Here is a 20,128-nt window from a genome sequence, read left to right on the forward strand (position 1 = left end):
TATCCAAGAATCTAATATCTAATACTTGAAACTTTTGGTTTTGGGGGAGAGGAGCTTTGTTTATACTAACCAGAAGTTATATTCGTTCCTAAAAAATTAATAGAGGTCTATTTAAGAATTGCCGGGAATTCCCTGGCGGTCCAGTGGTTGGGATTCCGCACTTTCACTGCCAAGGGCCTGGGCTCAATCCCTGGTCAGGGAACTAGGATCCCACAAGACGCGTGGCACAGCCAAAAAAAAAAAAAAAAAAGAATTGTCACTATCCAGTTATTAAAAGTCTATGGGGAAAAAAAAAAAAAAAAAAAGTCTATGGGGGCTTCCATGGTGGCGCAGTCGTTGCGAGTCCGCCTGCCGATGCAGGGGACGCGGGTTCATGCCCCGGTCCGGGAAGATTCCACATGCTGCGGAGCGGCTAGGCCCGTGAGCCATGGCCGTTGAGCCTGCGCGTCCGGAGCCTGTGCTCCACAACGGGAGAGGCCACAACAGTGAGAGGCCCGCGTACCGCAAAAAAAAAAGTCTATGGAAGTAAACTCCATACCTATCAAAATTCAAGAATACTAATGGTTAGAAGGCAGCGTAGACATGAATTCTAACCTTAAAATCCTCCAGTTATTAGCCAAAAATGTGTCTTTAGGTATGAGAGTTAACCCACTTAGTGACTTCATCACTTTTTCATCCCTTCACTCATTCACTCATCCTACAAATATTTACCAAAATATCTACCAAAAACTGATAAGTTCTGGTGGCACATCATAAGCAAGATGGGTACCAGCCCCTGATCTCAAGGAAAATATATTGTAGTGGGGAAAAAGAGATAAAAAATACATAAGATCATTTCAGAGTGATAAATATTTTAAAGAAAATAAAATAAGAGGAGAGAGTGTGGCTGAGGACTTGGAAAGAGCTGCTATCTTTTCACCAAGAATCCATTACTGTACTATCAAAGTGTGTCAGACTGGGGTCTATGCTCCCACATGAGAGTAACACTGTTTCATATCTCTATTGTTTTCGTTCTTCCAAGCCTGAAGAGTATTAGGAAAAAAAATTTTTTTCAACCCCTTTTCCTTTCTCTCCTGATCTGGTAATCATGTTCAGGATATTTCCACCTTTTTTTTTCTTTTTCTTTTCTGAAGGCTTGGAAATCAATGTCTTCTTACCTTTGAGGGGGAATAGAGTGGGGGAGATTGCCTTACCAAGCAGTACAATGTCAAGACTTTGAAATAATGTCCCTGAAACTTTCATTGGTATAGGTGTGTGTGTGTGTGTGTGTGTGTGTGTGTTTGTGTGTGTGTGTGTGTGTGTGTGTGTGTGTTTGTACAGCAGAGTATGTTTTTGCTTCAATTAATTCCTTGAACAGCCTGGCTTAGCAACTGTAAATCAGTTAGCCAAATTCTAAGCGGGTGGTGAACTGGAATAAATGAACCACACAATACATAATGTAGACTAAGTAGAAAGGGAATCTAAGCAGAAATGGCACACAAAAGGCACAGGCAAGGGGCCACTGTGACCTCAGATCAGATAAGATCTTCATACACAGCATAGTCTGCCACCACAAAGACATATGCTTAGATAGCCTGGCTAACATGAAATTTTCATTTTACTCACAATCATTATTTGGCATACGGACAGACACACAAACTTATACACACACATACGCAAACAAGCATGCATATGTATCAGCTAGCCCATCCAAAGAATTCATCACAGCACTGAACAGAATGTTGAAAAATGAGCAACAAACTCTCTATTAAAAGGAAAATGAGGGCTTCCCTGGTGGCGCAGTGGTTGAGGGTCCGCCTGCCGATGCAGGGGACGCGGGTTCGTGCCCCGGTCTGGGAGGATCCCACATGCCGCGGAGCGGCTGGGCCCGTGAGCCATGGCCGCTGAGCCTGCGCGTCCGGAGCCTGTCCTCCGCGACGGGAGAGGCCACAGCAGTGAGAGGCCCGCGTAACGCATTAAAAAAAAAAAAAAAAAAAAAAAAGGAAAATGATTAAATAAATTAGACAATATGCATATAATACTATGGATTGTGGAAATGATATGTAAAAATATTTTCTGACATAGAAGATGCTCATGATACATTAATTTAAAAAGTAAAATGTAAAATACTACAATCCTATTTTTGTAAATTTGTAAAAACGTGAACCAAAATGTAAACAGTGATTTTCTCTGGGTGGCAAGATTAACCATAATTTTTACTTTCTTTTTATTATATGTTCTAAATTTTAAAGACATCGGCTACCATTTATTAACCATCTTCTGTGTGTCAGGAACATGTTTACAACCTTTTTTTGCTGATTATGTGATGCATGCTCTTTGTAAAAAGTTGGGAAATTGAGATAACTACTGGAAAATAAAATCACCCATAATCCCAGAACTCTAAGATAACAATAGTTAACATTTAGGTACATTTCTTTTCAGTCTTTTTTTCTTTTTCTTTTTCTGCTCATTTTTCTGTTGTGCTGTTTGTCCCTTTTCTTGTTAAGTTGTGACTTTTCTATACACATTCTTTTTATTTTCTCTAGCTTTATTGAAGTATAATTCACAAAACTGTGTATATTAAAAGTGTACAACATGATGTTTTGATATATGTATACTTTGTGAAATGACCACCACAGTCAGGTTAATTAATTTCAGTCTCTTTTTGACATCACAATCATACTTATACTTCAAAGTAAGATGGTACTCTGTATAAAGTTGCATCTCGATTTTTTTTTCTGTTAACATTATTCCATGGACAATTTCTAATAACTTTAAATATTATTCAGAAATATGCATTTGATTGTTATGTGTTATTAAATCATTTATCATAATTTATTTAACAAGTCCCCTCAAGTTGAACATTACTTTTGGTTTTTAAATATTAGAAATACCATAACAGTGAACATTCTTATCTTTGTATTATTTCCTTAGGATAAATCCCTAGATATGGAATTTCAAATCATACGGTGTACAATAATCAATTTCAAATCTTTCGGTACATATGCTATGTTTTTCTCTAGACAGTTCACACCATTCTGTATTCCCTTAAGTAACACAGTGATTCACAGGTTTCCCTGTATCTTCACCAATGCCAAGTATTAAGAAGCTCTGGGTGTCAACCTAAATTCTCTAATTTATTACCTGTGAACTGGGACAAGTCACTAAACCTCTCCCTGCCAATTTCTCTTGGCCATCAATGGAGATAACATCACCCATATCGGATATTATCTTAACACTCAAGCCCAATTAACATACATAAAGCATTTTGGAAATGGTAAAGTCCTTCCCAAATGCTGGTTGTTTTGAAAAGTTTTTATCCTCTGTTCCTGTCTTAGAAAAATTTTTTTAAACACTCATAGACTTCTCCCAAAGGATTTATTCATACTTCTATTCAGATATTATTAGATATTTCTATTTGGAAACAATTTCTTTCTGGAAATTCATCACATCCCATGTCAGCATCACACTGCCTATCCTTCCTCCAACCAGATCACCAAACAAGGTAGTTTCTTTTCTTAAATTCCTTCAAAGTTACCACTATCATGCCAATTCTCAAGGTAAAATGTCCAGATTTTTTTAGGCCCAAATGATGACCAGTTGCCATTAGTCTTCCTTCCGACATCCTATATCCACCCCTTTGATGCCTTACTAGCCTAGCACAGTGCTTAAAATAGGAAATTATCTAATATTTCTGGTGCAAATGTATGGGTTTCACTTTGCTGCTCAAATGGGGATGGCTCCCCAGTTACCTGCAAGAAAAAGCCCCAAACCTCCCAAACACAGTCCTTCATACCTGAGACCATGCTATGCCTTTGCTCACAGACTTTGGGATTTAATATTCCCCTTCCCTTGTTCAGCCTTTCTCTCCTTGCTCAAAGTCCAAGCTTAGGCTGATGCTAATTAGCATTGCTAAAAGGAGAGAGCTTTAAAACTTTTCCTGCAAAGATGACAAATACATGATCCTACTTTCTTTTACTTGTAAACTTCTTTTATAATCCACACTTTTTTTTTTACAATAAACAGACATAAATGGTCTTAAAAATCATCTATTAATGGACACGGATTGGTGAGTCTCAAGCCTGGAGATACTAAATAAACCCTCGTTTCAGGAGAAAAATGCTAGCACAGGGCCTGCCATCCTGCATAAAAGGGTTTAGTTGCCCCAGGCAAAACAGTGGTCAAGAAAATGTCTGTAATCTACAACTTCTATGTTCCAACTGATATTTAACTCAATTGATTTCTGTTTCTAGATATATTTTAATATTAAAAACCAAAATGTATCTGCATATCCAAGAAGGCATTCTGTTCCGCTCAAAAAGGATGCATGATATATTCAACATGGCATTAACATTTATTCCAAAGTAATCAGTATTCCCTACGATTTTAACCAAAAAAGGCGTGGGGGAGTTGCAGGAAGACAAACATTCATGAGATTCTCTCATTTAATCCCAGTGCCAACATTACACAAAACAGAAATAGTCACAAGGGAAATGTAAGTGTTTTGATATTAGTTAACTGATATTATCAGCAATCAAAAATTTCAAAAAGTAGACCCTATAAAATATATTCTAGGCCTAATGTAAATCTTCTTGTAAAAGCCCAAATATTTGTATTCTCTGGAGGCTATGTTACCCATTTATTTTCACCTCACGTCACCGGAATTTGTTGGTTCCATCTCTATGGCAACCATTCAGAAGGGTGATAATGTGAAGTCTACCCAAGCTCATGTGCACAGCCCTCCCTATCAGGGCTGGCAAGGGCCAGTATCACCCTCTGTTTCAGATCAGCTTTCGGAGGATGCAAAGGAACAAAACTTAAAATGCACCCCAAAACCAGAACTGAAAAGCAAAGAACAACACTGTCTCCCTCTCAAAACTCTGGCGGATCCTAAAGTAAATGAACATATCCACTCACAGCCAGGAAGCAATATGGTGAATATTCTGTGCGGCCACCAAGAGCGAAGACAGCTGGCCAGTATTCAGATGGCTGGAATGCTGCAGCCCATTCATGTACTTAGGAGGCTTGTTTTGTAAGAAGGAGGAGACAGGCCATTTGCTTTTCAAATCAAACTTGGAGTTTACCATCCAAACTTTTACCAATACCCCAGGGGAAAAGAAGCCCTCAGCAATACAAATACCTTCACACACGTTCACACACACACAAACACACACACACCCAAAGCAGAAAAACTACTTCTTTGACAGTTCATTCCTGTTCTCCTATTAATAAAGAAATGGAGCATATTGAAACCAAAAGCAATGCAACAGTGATTAGGCCAACAGATCTGGCTTCTATAATGATGGGACGTGAATCACTGCATCTAGGACAAACACCCTCACCAACCAGGACTACCTTTGCACTTATGCAAAAGCAGACAGAAGATGCAAAGGCGCTGTGCTTCCCACATAGTCTAACCTATGCCCTAAGCTACACACATGCCTTGGTCCTCAGACCTACAGGTCTGGGCTTTAGGCACCAGATGAAGGCCCGCTGTGCTGACGGCCCAACACATATTCACTCCCAGACTCAAATACACAGAAACCGCTATGTTTGTTTGAGTGTAAGTTCAAACAGAGTGTAAGTTCAGAGTGTAAGTTCACATATGGTAAGTAGTCAAAACAGTACCCCTATTCCTAGTACTAAGAACACTTTGTGCAAAGTTTAAAATTACGTAGGGTATCAGGTTTACTCTCTAAAATGTCAAAATTGTCAAAGTTTGTAATCTTAGATGGGGTTGCACATTTCTCTGTGTGTTTGTGTGTGTGTGTGTGTTTTAGAGGTGACTAGCTGTTTTAAAGGGAGAATGAGGGAATCGGGAGGGGAATGAGCAGGGACTCAGTAGAGTCTGGGAAATGAAAATTTACAAAAACAGGAAGGGGGCCGTCCACATGAAAACCCATCTGGGTTTGCTAACTGGTGCTCACAGAAGTTAGGCTCCTACCCAACCACAGAAGCTGGGAGACACGGACCCCATCTTCAGAAGTTGACTAGAACAAACAGTAAATTTGGGGGGAGGTAGCTTTGAGTCTGCTCAGGCAGGCACTTACTTCTGGTTTTTTTTTGTTTGTTTTTGCGGTACGCGGGCCTCTCACTGCCGTGGCCTCTCCCGTTGCAGAGAACAGGCTCTGGACGCGCAGGCCCAGGGGCCATGGCTCATGGGCCCAGCCACTCCGCGGCATGTGGGATCTTCCCGGACCGGGGCACGAACCCGTGTCCCCTGCATCGGCAGGCGGACTCAACCACTGCGCCACCAGGGAAGCCCCTTCTGTTTTTGTGGAAAAAAATGGACTAACAGATGTCTCAATAGTCTGTCATAGGATGGCAGGTGGACAGCTTCTTATATGAGGCAATTATACTGAAATAAGAATTTTGGTCACTTGATTCAAATTAACTCTGACAGAATTTTATTAAATAACACCTATTTTTAAAACAGATGTGAAGTGTTCAGCAAATGTTTAAGATATATTGCTGTGGAGCACGTACTTAGTATTTCAAAGGAGGCAACTCCGTGCTTTCCCATGGGGGGGGGGTCCACATTCCCTTTACTAAAGTTGATTATTTTTCTGTATGCTAACCTAAAAGATAGTCTCTGCATCTTGCTATAAATACCTTTGAATTGCTGAGGCAATCACTTACTCTGTCCTTGCATAATAATGGTCCTACTAAAAATTAAATTTACCTCGTACATCAACCAACTTAAAAAAAAAAAAAATCACCCAGGAAGTATCAAAGCCTTCCCAGGCTTGGTTTGTTTCTACGCTAGAGATGGTAAGTGCACACAGTCCTTTAGAGATAAGGTTATCAGTTGAAATAAAGTTTCAATTCAAAGATGCTGGTGTATACAATGGCACTGATCCAAAAACAGAGAAAGAAAGGCCCAGGGGTCCCCATCTTTCCTCCTCCATAGTCAGACAATATTTCCCAGTGGGCAGAAGAAGCAGATGCTCTGATCTGCTCTCAGGCACCTTTGAAGCCATGGTCTTTGCCCGTTAAGAAGTACCCAAGGTGTTTTCTTGTTTAGTGTATACTAGGACATGAATCTCTGTTTCCTTCTTTCTATCATACAGCAAACAGGAATGGAAAAGCAAGATAGCATGGAAGTTTTCCTCAAGTGCAGGAGAAACATTCTCATTTTGCGCAACCTGTGGCAGCCAGAGTGGGCAGGGACAAGAACACCCCCTACCCCACCCCCTAGAGGACTAGGAACGAGTTACCTGATAGGTGAGGTGGAGGCAGAACAAGTAACAGCATTAACAGCTCAGCCTTGTCTCTGATTGTTTCTAGAAGAGCCTGTTCACAGAATACACATGTTCTCTTTCTCTACAAAGTGCTAAGTAATAAAGCTAACATTTGCATCTCCATCTACCTGATACAATGTCTTCTTTTTCAGTTGGTCATAAACCCAGAATATTGGTTTGGGGCAGGGAGCAGAGGAGGGGGGCATAATTAACTGTAGCTCCTAAAATCCTGAGAGAAGACAATGGACCAAGATTTTGACTCACTGAGTAATCTCAGACAGCCTAAAATCCTAGTGTCTCCAAAGAATAAAGCCCTGAATCTGCCTACCTGCAGGTTTGATATCTTGCTCAAAAACGCTCACTGAGAACAAACACGGAGTCAGCAAGAGGAAGAGATGCCCAGCATCCACAAGTTTGAGCTCTAGATTATTTTATGGGAATAAAAGTGGAAAGAAGCTTCTAAGCCCTCTACATTTGAGTAAGGAAATCTCCCAAGCCAGAGAAAGCCAGGTAGGTTCCTGCAGGTTAGGGATAACACTAGAGTATGGGTGTCAGTGGGCAAGTTCTGAGACTTTGCGGGGTGGGGACACAGAAAGAGTCATGCAAATCAAATCACAGCACTCCTGTTTTTCATCAAGAAATACATTACCATCCTGAGTTCTCCAGTAAGTTCCGCAAAATTGTCTGTGGCACTGAGCAGTTATAATAGCCCATGCCAATATATGATCTCCAGATCTGGTTCTTGCTGGAAATGGCATGCAGAGATGCAAGGATTTCATTTTCACCTGATTGTGGGAAAGAGAGAAATGTTACAGAGAGAAAATGTCTCAAAAGAGAACTCTAGTTATAGTTTTAAGCCCTAGTTTTGTTTGAATATTGACATGAGGAGAACAGCTATATGGGAAATATAAGAATCATCCTCTCAGCAACACTAAGTACTAGATGCAGGAACCTGAAAGATCCCCAAACAGCACTCAGTTACTCCTCAAGGTTGGTTCCTCGTAATTTTTTTTGGCTCTTCTTTTTTTGGCTTTGTCAGAATTTCCCAGTTTTGACACCTGCCTCATTCCAGTTTTCTTCTGTTCCCTTCACATGTTTTATTTACACCAAATAAAAATTCTGCTCCTGGTAAAATATTTTTCCTTTTATTCATTTTTTTTGGGGGGGGTTAATTTATTTTATTTATTTTTGGCCACATTGGGTCTTTGTTGCTGCACATGGGCTTTCTCTAGTTGCAGCGAGCGGGGGCTTCTCTTCGTGGCAGCGCACGGGCTTCTTAGTGTGGTGGCTTCTCTTGTTGCGGAGCACAGGCTCTAGGCGCGCGGGCTTCAGTAGTTGTGGCTCGTGGGCTCTCGAGCGCAGGCTCAGTAGATGTGGCGCATGGGCTTAGTTGCTCCACGGCATGTGGGATCTTCCCGGACCAGGGCTCGAACCCGTGTCCCCTACATTGGCAGACGGATTCTCAACCACTGCGCCACCAGGGAAGCCGTTTTCCCTTTTAAATTGCCTTATACCAATAGTTGGTATGTCTTAAATAACACATGACCTACATTTTTCTCTAAAATTGCCGTGCTAATTCTGACACTTTTTCCTGTGTGTCGCTGAAAGGGCTACTTATAAAAGGCCCTTCACCCAACCAAGAAAATATCAGTTATAATAAAAGATCCACATGCAGGGTTTTTTTTATATTTATTTATTTTCCTTATTTTTTCCCACTTTGGTTTTTTTTTTTTGGCTGCGTCAGGGTCTTAGTTGCAGCACATGGTATTTTCGTTGAGGCATGTGGGATCTTTCGTTACAGTGCACAGGCTCTTTGTTGTGGCACATGGGCTTTTCTCTAGTTGTGGCACTCAGGCTTCTCTCTAGTTGTGGCGTGCGGGCTCCAGGGCGCGTGGGTATGCTGTTTGCGGCACACGGGCTCTCTCATTGAGGCGCGTGAGCTCAATAGTTGTGGTGCCCGGGCTTAGCTGCCCTGCGGCGTGTGGGATCTTAGTTCCCTGACCAGGGATCGAACCTGTGTCCCCTGCACTGGAAGGCGGATTCTTCACCACTGGACCACCAGGAAAGTCTTAACCAGCATTTTCATTAGGGAACTAGGTAATTAAGGAGGAATTATAAAAGTCCTCGGATGCAGATGAGACGCTATTTGGGGTCATGCACGTAATAACAGCATCTGACAGTTTGAGCACTTACTCTTTCCCAGGAATTGTACCAAATGCTTTCCACATCGCTTTGGAAACTAAGGCTTGAAGAGAACCACTCACCTAAGGCTACATGATTTTAAATTAGCTACCCAGCCTAACTCCAGCTTCTACACTTTCCTGAATGTGCCAGATTTCGATCTGCTACTTATACTGAAAGATACTTTCTAGATACAAATGACCTTACCTGGTTCTTTCTCTACTCCTCTGCATATAGTTAGATCATGCTACTAAAATTTAACGGAGATTTAACTACTTAGGCAAATGTCTGCCCCCTTTAAGATCTTACAGACTCAGGGACTTCCCTGGTGGTCCAGTGGTAAAGAATCCACCTTCCAATGCAGGGGATGCAGGTTCAATTCCTGGTTGGGGGGGCTAAGATCCCACACGCCACGGGGCAAGTAAGCCTGCATGCCACAACTACTGAGCCCGCACGCCCTGGACCCTGCGCACCACAACTACAGAGCCCGTGCACCACAACTAGAGACAGAAAACCCGCACGCCACAACTAGAGAGAAGCCTGCATGCCACAAGATCCCACATGCCTCAACAAAGACCCGACATGGCCAAAAAAAAAAAATTAGGGACTCAGTCACTAAATCTTGGAATTGATTGATTTTATTGTTACAAATCTAGGTACAGCAATCTCTAAAATGGCAAACTGGCTAGGAAGATGCTTCACGATGTTTTAATTCTACTGAACTCTGTGACTGTTATTCTCATTAATCCTTCTTTATCTTCATTGAAAACACTGTCACCTTCCATCCTACCCTCCCACCCCACTTGCTTTCACAGTAAATAAATTCACAAGAGATGTGTCATTTTGCCAGACTAGGCTAACAAAAGAGGGGAGTAAGTATCAGTTTACAAGTATCGGTTTCATGAGTAAATACAACCCTACTGCCTTATGATGGACAATCTTGCCTTCTTCCACAGATTTAGGAACTATAGGTGAAAGTACAATAAAATAATATCTGAGGAGATATGCAAGTACAGCATCCTTAGGAACAATCATGCAAGAAATCCAATCACTTCCCAAAGTCTTCTTAGGGCAGAGTGATTAAGAGGCCCAGTAGGAGGGGAAATTAGCAGTGCCTGGCCCGCACCCAATTCAGCAAGGCCAGCTTAAATTAAGATCCTGTGCAAGAGGGACAGGTCCCTGTTCCATATTATGCCATGAGGACAAAAGGTCCAGCTCTCAAATGAGAACAGTCTTTGAAGGACTTTGTCAAATTAAGAGTTTAACCTTTGAGAGTCATAGAGTATTGAGTAATATGATTTTTTTTCTACATTACAGAAAGATAATTCTATTGGTAGTGTGGACAGGTCAGAGAGGAGACTCTGGAAACAAGGGGATATGGTAAGAGGCCAGCACAATAGTCCAGGAGGGAGATGGTTCAGGGAGTGTTATGGGTTAAAGGGTTAAACTGTATCCTCTAAAGAGATACGTTTAAGTCCTAACCCCAGGTACCTAAACAATTATATAAAACATCAGTGGCTGCTACGAGAGATGTTAATATTTATCTGGAGACCCTAAACTCTCAAGTAGAATGGTGGAGGAACCTGATCCTTCCTTTTGCGAGAAAACCCATTCTCTCATACCTCCCAGCAGGGCTGAGGATGTTAGTACAAGTTCGTGTGCCCAGTGAAAGAGCTTCAGTTAGAGCCCAGTTCCTTTCTCATCCATTCTGCAGCCTATCCTGCCCATATGCCTTCACCACTGCAGACTAGCCAGGAACCCACTTCCACACCCCACATCAGTTCAGGGTGTCCATATATCAATACATATCATCAACCCTCATAGTTGCCAATGTCCTACACACTTGGATAAAACACTTGAAAAAATTTAAAGGCCAATTAGCATAAAAGAAGAGCAAAAAAATTAATTATAGATAAGACCCAGAAGCATAAAAATGTTCAAACTTGAGTTTTTAATCCTGTAACAGAGGAGACTTCCCTGGTGGCGCAGTGGTTAAGACTCCATGCTCCCAATGCAGGGGGCCGGGGTTCGATCCCTGCTCAGGGAACTAGATCCCCCAGGCATGCCACAACTAAGAGTTCGCACGCCACATATAAGGAGCTTGCCTGCTGCTACTAAGGCCCGGTGCAACCAAATAATCCTATAACAGATATACTCTAGTCCCTATGGGACCAAATTTTCCAAGCACCTGTGGGCTCTGCCCCTACCCAGATAGAGCTAATACAAATACAGCAGGCCCTCCAGGACCCACAGCTTCCAAATTTGTGGATTTCAACCAAGAATCAAAACTATTCAGAAAAAAAATTTTCAGAAAGTTCCAAAAAGCAAAACTTGAATTTGCCAGTGTTGGCAACTATTTACATATCATTTACATCGTATTTACAACTATTTACATAGAATTTACCTTGTATTAAAACTATTTACATGGCATTTACATTGTATTAGGTATTATAAGTAATCTAGGGATGATTTAAAGTATATGGGGAGGTTGTGCGTAAGTTATAGGCAAATGCTGCACCATTTTATATAAGAGACTTGAGCATCCAAGGATTTTGGTATGGTGGAGGGTGGGGGTAAGGGGGCGCCTGAAGCCAATCGCTCCTGGATACTGAGGGACAACTGTATTCCCTGATTGGCCCTCATCATAGCCTGGTCTTGACAACCAATTTTACATTCTATTGGGAACAAAGTGAGTTAATAGAATGAGTAGTCCTCTGTACACCAAGCTAAAGGACACTCATGAGCCATCAAGAGTAGGGTAGGTACTTGGTCATGCTTCTGGAAGTTATAATGGTCTGAGAAACCTTTACCATTCACTCATCCGTTGCTCATCATGACAACCTAGAAGTCAAGACAGTCTGTGACTTGAAGAACAGAGAGTTAAACTGCTTCTTACTGTGATAAAATCAAGACCTCACCTAGAGATTATCATACTAAGTGAAGTCAGAAAGAGAAAGACAAATGCCACATAATATCAGTTATATATGGAATCTAAAAAATGATAGAAATGAACTTATTTACAGAACAGAAATAGACTCACAGACACAGAAAACAAACTTATAGTTACCAAAAGGGAAAGGGGAAGGGGGGATAAATCAGGAATTTGGGATTAACAGATACACACTACTATATATAAAATAGATAAACAACAAGGACCTACTATATAGCACAAGGAACTATATTCAGTGTCTTCTAATAACCTATAATGGAAAAGAATTCAGTTATATGTATATAACTGAATCACTTTATACCTGATGCATTGTAAATCAACTATATGTCAATAAAAATAAATAAATTAAAAAATAATCTAGACCTCAGGCTTTATCAGTCACATTTAATAAAAAAAAAACACTCCCCAACAACACAACTTAGTGAGTGTCTGGATTATTTCTAATGTTTGTTCACTGGTCACCATTTCTCATACCTACTAATGAAATCTGACTTTGGTCCAATCAGCAGAAGAGCCAACCTAGTACATTTAGGAGCCCAGAGTTTGAGTTACTATGTTAAGTAATGCCAAGATCCAATGGACATGGAGAAAAGGGGAGAAGAGGGAAAAGTCCACAATCAGAGGTCTACCGCTGAACCTCTCTGAAATGGAGCATAGCAGAAGCAGTCTCTAAGAGCAAGTTTTGGGGCATGATTGGTCTAAATAAAAGCCCAAATCCTAACCATGCGATATCCACCACTGTACTTCACAATAGAGTTAGATTCCTTTCCCCCTTGGAAAAGAATGCCTTTCTAGAGAAATAGGGTGGGATCCTTAAGTCCAAAGTGGCAGTCTTTTCCACCTACGTAGTAAAAGAAGCATTTTAAAAAGGCAATTGTGTCATCCAAACCCTGGGCAGCACAGCCCCAGGAAAGCTGTGTGAACAAAGAGGAGAGAGGAAAATGATCAGCTTCCCCCCAGAGTGAGCCCCACAGCAGTGCACATTCCTCACCCTTGTCCTTCCAACTTGACAAAAACAGCTTCTTCCTGTTAACAGGCCCAATTCCAGTAACTATCTTCCTGAATATGAAGGACAATGAAACAAACCAGGGAGGAAATGAGACAGAATGAGAAAGGGAATGTCCATTAAAAAACACTTGGATGGATAAACAACAAGGTCCTACTGTATAGCACAGGGAACTATATTCAATATCCTGTAAGAAACCATAATGGAAAAGAATATAAAAAACTATATATAGATAGATAGATATACATATATATAAAATATGAAAAACTATATATATATATATATCTGAATCACTTTGCTGTAAACCAGAAACTAACACAACATTGCAAATCAACTATACTTCAATTAAAAAAATAAATAAAAACAAAACAAAACACTTGGAGACAAACTGTCATTCTCCAGACGTCTGCCTACAGCCTCAAAGAGCAGCCAGACCTTGCATTACTGTGTCCTCCCAGCCATGAAAGTCCTTAGTCCTTTAGCAATCTAAGCAGTTAAGTTCTTTTCTTGTGGAATAAATACCTGCTTCTGACCTTGTTTATTCCTCTACCTCAGCACGTTGCATAACACCCTGGTCCTAATGTACCAAGAACAGAGTTCAGTGACCTGGGCACCATTCCCTAAGAAACTACAGGTGGGTCTCACAATGGTCCTGCTTCTCAGAATTCAGAATGAATGCTTCCTCCTTACATAATTCCATATAAGAGCCTTTCCAATAGTAACTCCCTTGTCACTTGCACCTAAAACGTCAAGGAGAATTTTGCACCTACCACTTCCCCAAATATACTTTCTGGTAGGAATAAGCTGATTTAGCTGTTAAATTTCTAGGCCTAGATTTTAATTTCCCATACATGTGAACTTGGACAAGAACTAGGAGAATGTCATCAGAATAAACAGGCAGGCTATATGGGTCAAGATACCTGCTACACCCCAACACACACACACACACACACACACCCCTAACCCATTCCCAAACACACAATTTTTTTTTGCCACAATTATATGGAAAAATGTATCCATGCTTTGCTTTTGCTTTTCTGACAATCTAAAAATATTATGCCTAAGTTTCCACAGAGTATATATTATTCTACCAGTTATATTAAAAAATAAATATATATGGATATGTTGTATATTAACAGAATATCTCTGGGATGATTCTTAAGAAACTGATAAGGGAGAAAGGGTCTTGCTTACCCTGTATATCTTTTCATGCTTTTGAATTTTGGATAATATGACTGTTATTTATTCAAAAAATTTTAATTGAGTTAAAATGTTACACCCAGAACAAAATCCTGCTTGTGAAATACATGGGTGCAGACATCTGCTGTCCCCACAGTGGCTGGCTGTCCACAGAGCATTTTCCAGGCAGCCCAGCAACACCCAGCATGGAGCAGCCATTCAACCAGCAACAGAGCCTCCCTCCCACTCCCTGCCCTTCATGTGCTTTGCAAGATTCTCAGAAAAGGACTCTAAGGAAATCATCAGGACTGAAAACCAAGAAACTCGTTATTTGAATTTCCCAGAAAGGGCTTTTTCTGCCAGAGGCTGAAGGGAAGAGCTGGGGCTAGAACGTGAGGACAGAGACTGCCTTAGCATTTTTCTTGCCAAAGCTGCTCAGGAACCATGGGGGGGTGGGGGCCAGGGTCTCAAGATAAACAAACCATGGATAATAGCATATATCAGGATTTTCTGATTTCCTGAGTGGAAGCCAGAATTTGCCTACAAACTCCATCCTAATGTGTAGCCTTTTTCTAACTTCACCTAATCATTTGCAGCACCTCTCTCCCTCCCCCGTAAATAAGTGGGCTTAAGCATGGCTTAACCCCACTTACCCAGCCCATTAAACCCTACTCCCTCTTATTTGCCAAGTTTCTTTCCCTAGCAAAGGAGGGTTTCACAACCACAGTCTGCTGAATTATAGAATTTGTTCAGTCCAGGAAGGCAAACCAATCTATAAGCTCGTTAATGCAGAATAATGACATGGAAACTCTTTGAATTGAAAACGCTTCAAGACTGGCAGAGGGGCGCCCACCCCATGCGTCAGGATGTGGTCTGGGCAGCACCACACAGGCCTCACCTGGGGCTCTGGCCCCCCAACCCTAAGCCTGCCAGGCTCTTTCCCATCTTCTTGATCAGCCGATTAATACCCCAGCTCACCCAGCCCCTCATGAGTCTTGGGAATTAGAACCCCTGGCCAGGCACTTCCAGCCGAGAGGGGCCAAGGCACATCCAATCCGTGTTTCTGATGGCTCCATGGTCCCTCGTCTCCACAGGAGTGAGCAGTCCCTAGAGCTCTGCCTGCTCACCCAAGAGATATACAGGTTCAAGATCTTTATAGCAGCTGTAGGAAAACCAGAAAAGCATCCCATGGCGGGGTAGTGGGGACATGTCTGTTATTTACTTCTGGGACTTGGGTCACACTACTTTCTGTGGGAGACCTCGTCAGCCGCCCCTTTTCATTCCACCTATAAACATTTACAAAAGAAGTGCACAGAGAAACATTACAATTCATAATATTTACCTGGAACACCAGTTGACCTACGTAAGCAGGCCAAATGGTCAATTTGAAATGAGAATCAGAGTGGAAGTCCTGGAGTGTTTGTTTTTCCTCTTTGCTGCCCTGTGAGTAGCTTGTCATGGCCAGCAGAGCAAGAACAAGAAGGGACAAATATGTATTGAGTCCAGCTTAAACAATTTAACATGTTTGCAGGAAAGAGAGAATTTTTATAGATCAAAGGAATACAGGCATATGGAGAAATTTGTAATCCAGCCCAGAATCTCACCAACTAAATTATAATCTCTTTGTGGACAGGTGCGTAGTGGTTGCTAGGTACATACTAGGTGCTCAGAAAATACAAGTGAATGAAAATTCACCTAAACTCCCACATATAGTTGTTAGCTCAATATTCACAATAACTCACCTATCACAGAATCCACAATGACAAATCAATGTGCAAACTGTTCTCACATCCCTAAAGGCATGAGCTTCAGAGAAACATTTCTAAAGGGAAACTTGCAGCTACTAAGCAAGTTCTGTGAAATAATACAGTGCCTACAATAATTTCATATTTTCCAAACTTTTGTTTCCTTATTGTTTAATCAGTTAGTACATTGGATGATATGGACATTGAGAATCCTTACTAAAATTCCCAGTTTGCATTTTTATTAAAATACTTCAGGTTTAACAAGTAAAACAAACCTGAGCAGTCAAAATGAGATCAAAGTTCTTCACACATCATATAACAGACATTTCTAAAAGCAAAGCACAGTGCCATTTGGTGGGGTGAAAAGAGGACATAAGGAATAGAAGCCAGCAATCACCCTCCTGAAAGCAGCACACAACCTCGTTGTGGGCCACCCCCCTTCAGGCTCCTGAGCAGGTCAGGTCCTCCACGCCCATTCCCATAAGGTGCTCACTGAGCTCCCATCCCAATGTGGACGGAAGGAACTGCCTCACCTGTCTCCCTCCCTAGCCAGCCTGTGTGGACTTGAAGTCCTTGGCCACTTGACTTTACCAATCCTCAAACTAAGCTAAACTCAGGCACCCCATTCCTCTGTTCCTGCTCCCAGGTCACTAAATGATGCTGGGTGAGGGGATCCTAGCAAACCTTACAGATTCAAGCCATTAAATCTCAGCAGGTCTTCCATGCAGGGTGATCTAGGCCCCTCACTACCCAGATGATCACTTTCTCACTTTTCTAATGCTCTGTCTCACCCTTCCTGCCTCTCACTTAGATCATCAGACAGGCAGCCCCTAAACTCCTCCCACCTCGGAGTGTCCTTATGTCATCATGTGGACTTTCTTCTCTCTTATGCCTAAGAAAGGTCCAGAATATGACACTGAGGTCCACAAACCCCTGACTTAAAACGTATCCTCTGGCCTCTTGGATTACTTCATCTCAGGCTGCTCTGCCTGTGTCTTTTTCCATGCTCTATTTCCCAATATCCTGGTTTCCACTTTCTTCCCAATACTTCATCCATAGGAAATCTCACTCGTTCTCATTAATTCATTCAGAAGACTCACTAAATCTGCAACTCCACCTCTAATCTCTCTCTTGAGCTCTAGACTTGTTATTTCCAACTGCTGATTCAGTTTATTCAAATGCATGCTCCTGAGTACCTCAAATTCAGTTCTGCTCAAACAACACCCATGATCTCGTCTTCCTCTAGGACCCTCCTCTTCTCCCTGTTTGCTCTCTGTTAATGACATCTCCATCACCCCAAGACACTCAGCCTAGAAACTGACTGACAGTCCTACCTGCTGCCCCGCTGGACCGACCACCATGTCTGTACCAAAACCATACTTCCCACAGGCTGCTCCCAGGCAATTATTGATACTAAGCCCAGCAGGAGAACAAATGCAGACCCATTCCTGTAAGATTTGGGACTCCTCTGATGGGTGACTTTTGTTCAAGGACTCTGCTCAGTCTGACCAAAACTTCTTAGATCTGTGCTGCAGTCTATGATTCTTCTTACCCAATTCTTCCATCCTTCTGCCCCTCCACCAGGGTCAGACCTGCATCACAGTCTAAAGGCTCCCCTGCCTTCTCATGCTCCCACTCTGACATATCTAATATCATCTTGGTGACTGCTTCCTGGTAGACACATTTAAAATCTCACCTCTAAAATCTCCAACAGGGCTTTCCTGGTGGCACAGTGGTTATGAATCCGCCTGCCAATGCAGGGGACATGGGTTTGAGCCCTGGTCCGGGAAGATCCCACATGCCGCGGAGCAACTAAGCCCGTGCGCCACAACTACTGAGCCTGCGCTCTAGAGCCTGTGAGCCACAACTACTGAGCCTGCAAGCCACAACTACTGAAGCACGCGTGCCTAGAGCCTGTGCTCCGCAACAAAGAGTAGCCCCCGCTCACCGCAACTAGAGAAAGTCTTCGCGCATCAACGAAGATCCAAGGCAGCCCAAAATAAATAAAATCTCCAACAATCTCCCAGCTGGTCTCCTTGCCTCTGTCTCAGAGGCACTCTGCAAAACACAGTTTGAATATGTCACTTCCCTCTGTAATAACTGTTAATGTCTCCCCACTATGTAGAGGAAAACAAATCCTTTATCATGGCTTTGGGCCCTCCATACCTTGCTTTCCATACCTCTCTGCAGCTCAATATTCTACACACATGGTCTACTCACCATCCTCAAATAACCATATTAGGTTATTTGAGGCATGTCCACACTTCCAAGCCTCTGCTCATGCCATAACCTCAGCTAAACCATTCATCCTATTTGCAGACCTAAGGAGCTATTCGGTATCTATCTCCCTATCAGTTTTAACCTACAGTCAGGGACCATATCTTTATCACCCTTTACTTCCTGATTCTTTTTTTTTTTTTTTTTTTTTTTTTTTTGCGGTACGCAGGCCTCTCACTGCTGTGGCCTCTCCCGTTGCGGAGCACAGGCTCCGGATGAGCAGTCTCAGCGGCCATGGCTCACAGGGCCAGCCGCTCCACGGCATGTGGGATCTTCCCGGACCGGGACACGAACCCGTGTCCCCTGCATCAGCAGGCGGACTCTCAACCACTGTGCCACCAGGAAAGCCCTACTTCCTGATTCTTGCATCCTCAGTGCCTAAAGCAGTATTGTATTTTCCATTGAAGTCTCTCAAGGAATTAAAGTAGATGGAAGAGGCTATAGACATAGATTTGGTGATAGTGGCTTATAACCCAATGGTGACAAAGGGGAGTAGGTTGGGGCATTTTGTGTATGGGTAAATGGCCCTATGTACCTCAATAGTCCTCAAGAGTAATACCATATTTAAAGCACAGTATATTTTATTTTGATAGCATTGAGTACTTTTAAAAGTTAGATAAAATTCATTATAATTTATGATAGCAAGTATATGCTAATTTAGATGAATATGGTAGTTTTTTAAATATCTATGCAGAAGATTTTTAGGGCAGTGAAAACACCCTGTATGCTACTATAATGGTGGATACATGTCATTATACACTTGTTCAAACCCACAGAATGTACAACACCAAGAGTGAACCCTAATGTAAACTACAGACTCTGGGTGATAATGATGTGTCAACGTAGGTTCATCAGTGGTAACAAATGTACCCCTCTGGTGGGGGATGTTGATAATGAGGGAGGCTGTGCATATGTGGAGGCAAGAGGTATAGGGGAATTCTCTGTACTTTCTGCTCAATGTTGCTGTGAACCTAAAACTGCTCTAAAAAGGAACGTCTTTTAAAAAACATTATGCGTGCAATCTTGTTTACACTCCTCCCTTCAAAAGGTGTAAACTAATTCCCCTTCCCTTGAATTTGGGCCAGTCTTAGTGACTCACTTTTACGAACAGCATATGATATAAATGATACTATAGAACTTCCAAGACTAGGTCATAAAAAGAATAGTTTCTGCCTGGCTTTCCTTCTCTCCTGAATCACTGGCTCTGCAGGAATCCAGTTGCCATGTTGTGAGGACACTCAAGCAGTCTGTGGACAGACCCATGTGAGGAGGCACCGGGGCCTCCCGCTAACAGCCAGCACCAACTTGCCAGCCATGTTTATGAGCCACCTTGGAAGTGGCTCCTCCAGCCCTAGTTGAGCGTCCACCAATGTGCGACCACAACCTCATGAGTGACTCAGCCAGAACCACCTAGCTTAGCTGCTCCTGGATTCTTGACCCACGGAAACTGTGAGGATAATAAATGTTCATTGTTGTTTTAAGCCCCAGTTTTGTAGTAATTTCGTATAAAGCAAGAGATAACTAATACAGTTACTTTGCCAATTTTTAAAAATATTGTTAAAGAATTCCA

General features: G+C 42.1%; 1 protein-coding gene across 4 annotated transcripts in view; it reads right to left on the reverse strand.

Annotated features, from left to right (window-relative positions):
* The window catches only part of GLDC (glycine decarboxylase), a 137,989-nt gene that overhangs the window by 72,603 nt on the left and 45,258 nt on the right, over positions 1-20,128 (reverse strand). For all 4 annotated transcript variants that reach the window (XM_032634820.1, XM_032634823.1, XM_032634821.1 and 1 more), the window contains one exon: positions 7,870-8,005. In XM_032634820.1, coding sequence (XP_032490711.1) covers positions 7,870-8,005 — 136 coding nt within the window. The remainder of the gene's footprint in view (positions 1-7,869; positions 8,006-20,128) is intronic.

The sequence above is a fragment of the Phocoena sinus genome, chromosome 6 (genome assembly GCF_008692025.1).
Source record: "Phocoena sinus isolate mPhoSin1 chromosome 6, mPhoSin1.pri, whole genome shotgun sequence".
Lineage (NCBI taxonomy): Eukaryota > Metazoa > Chordata > Mammalia > Artiodactyla > Phocoenidae > Phocoena > Phocoena sinus.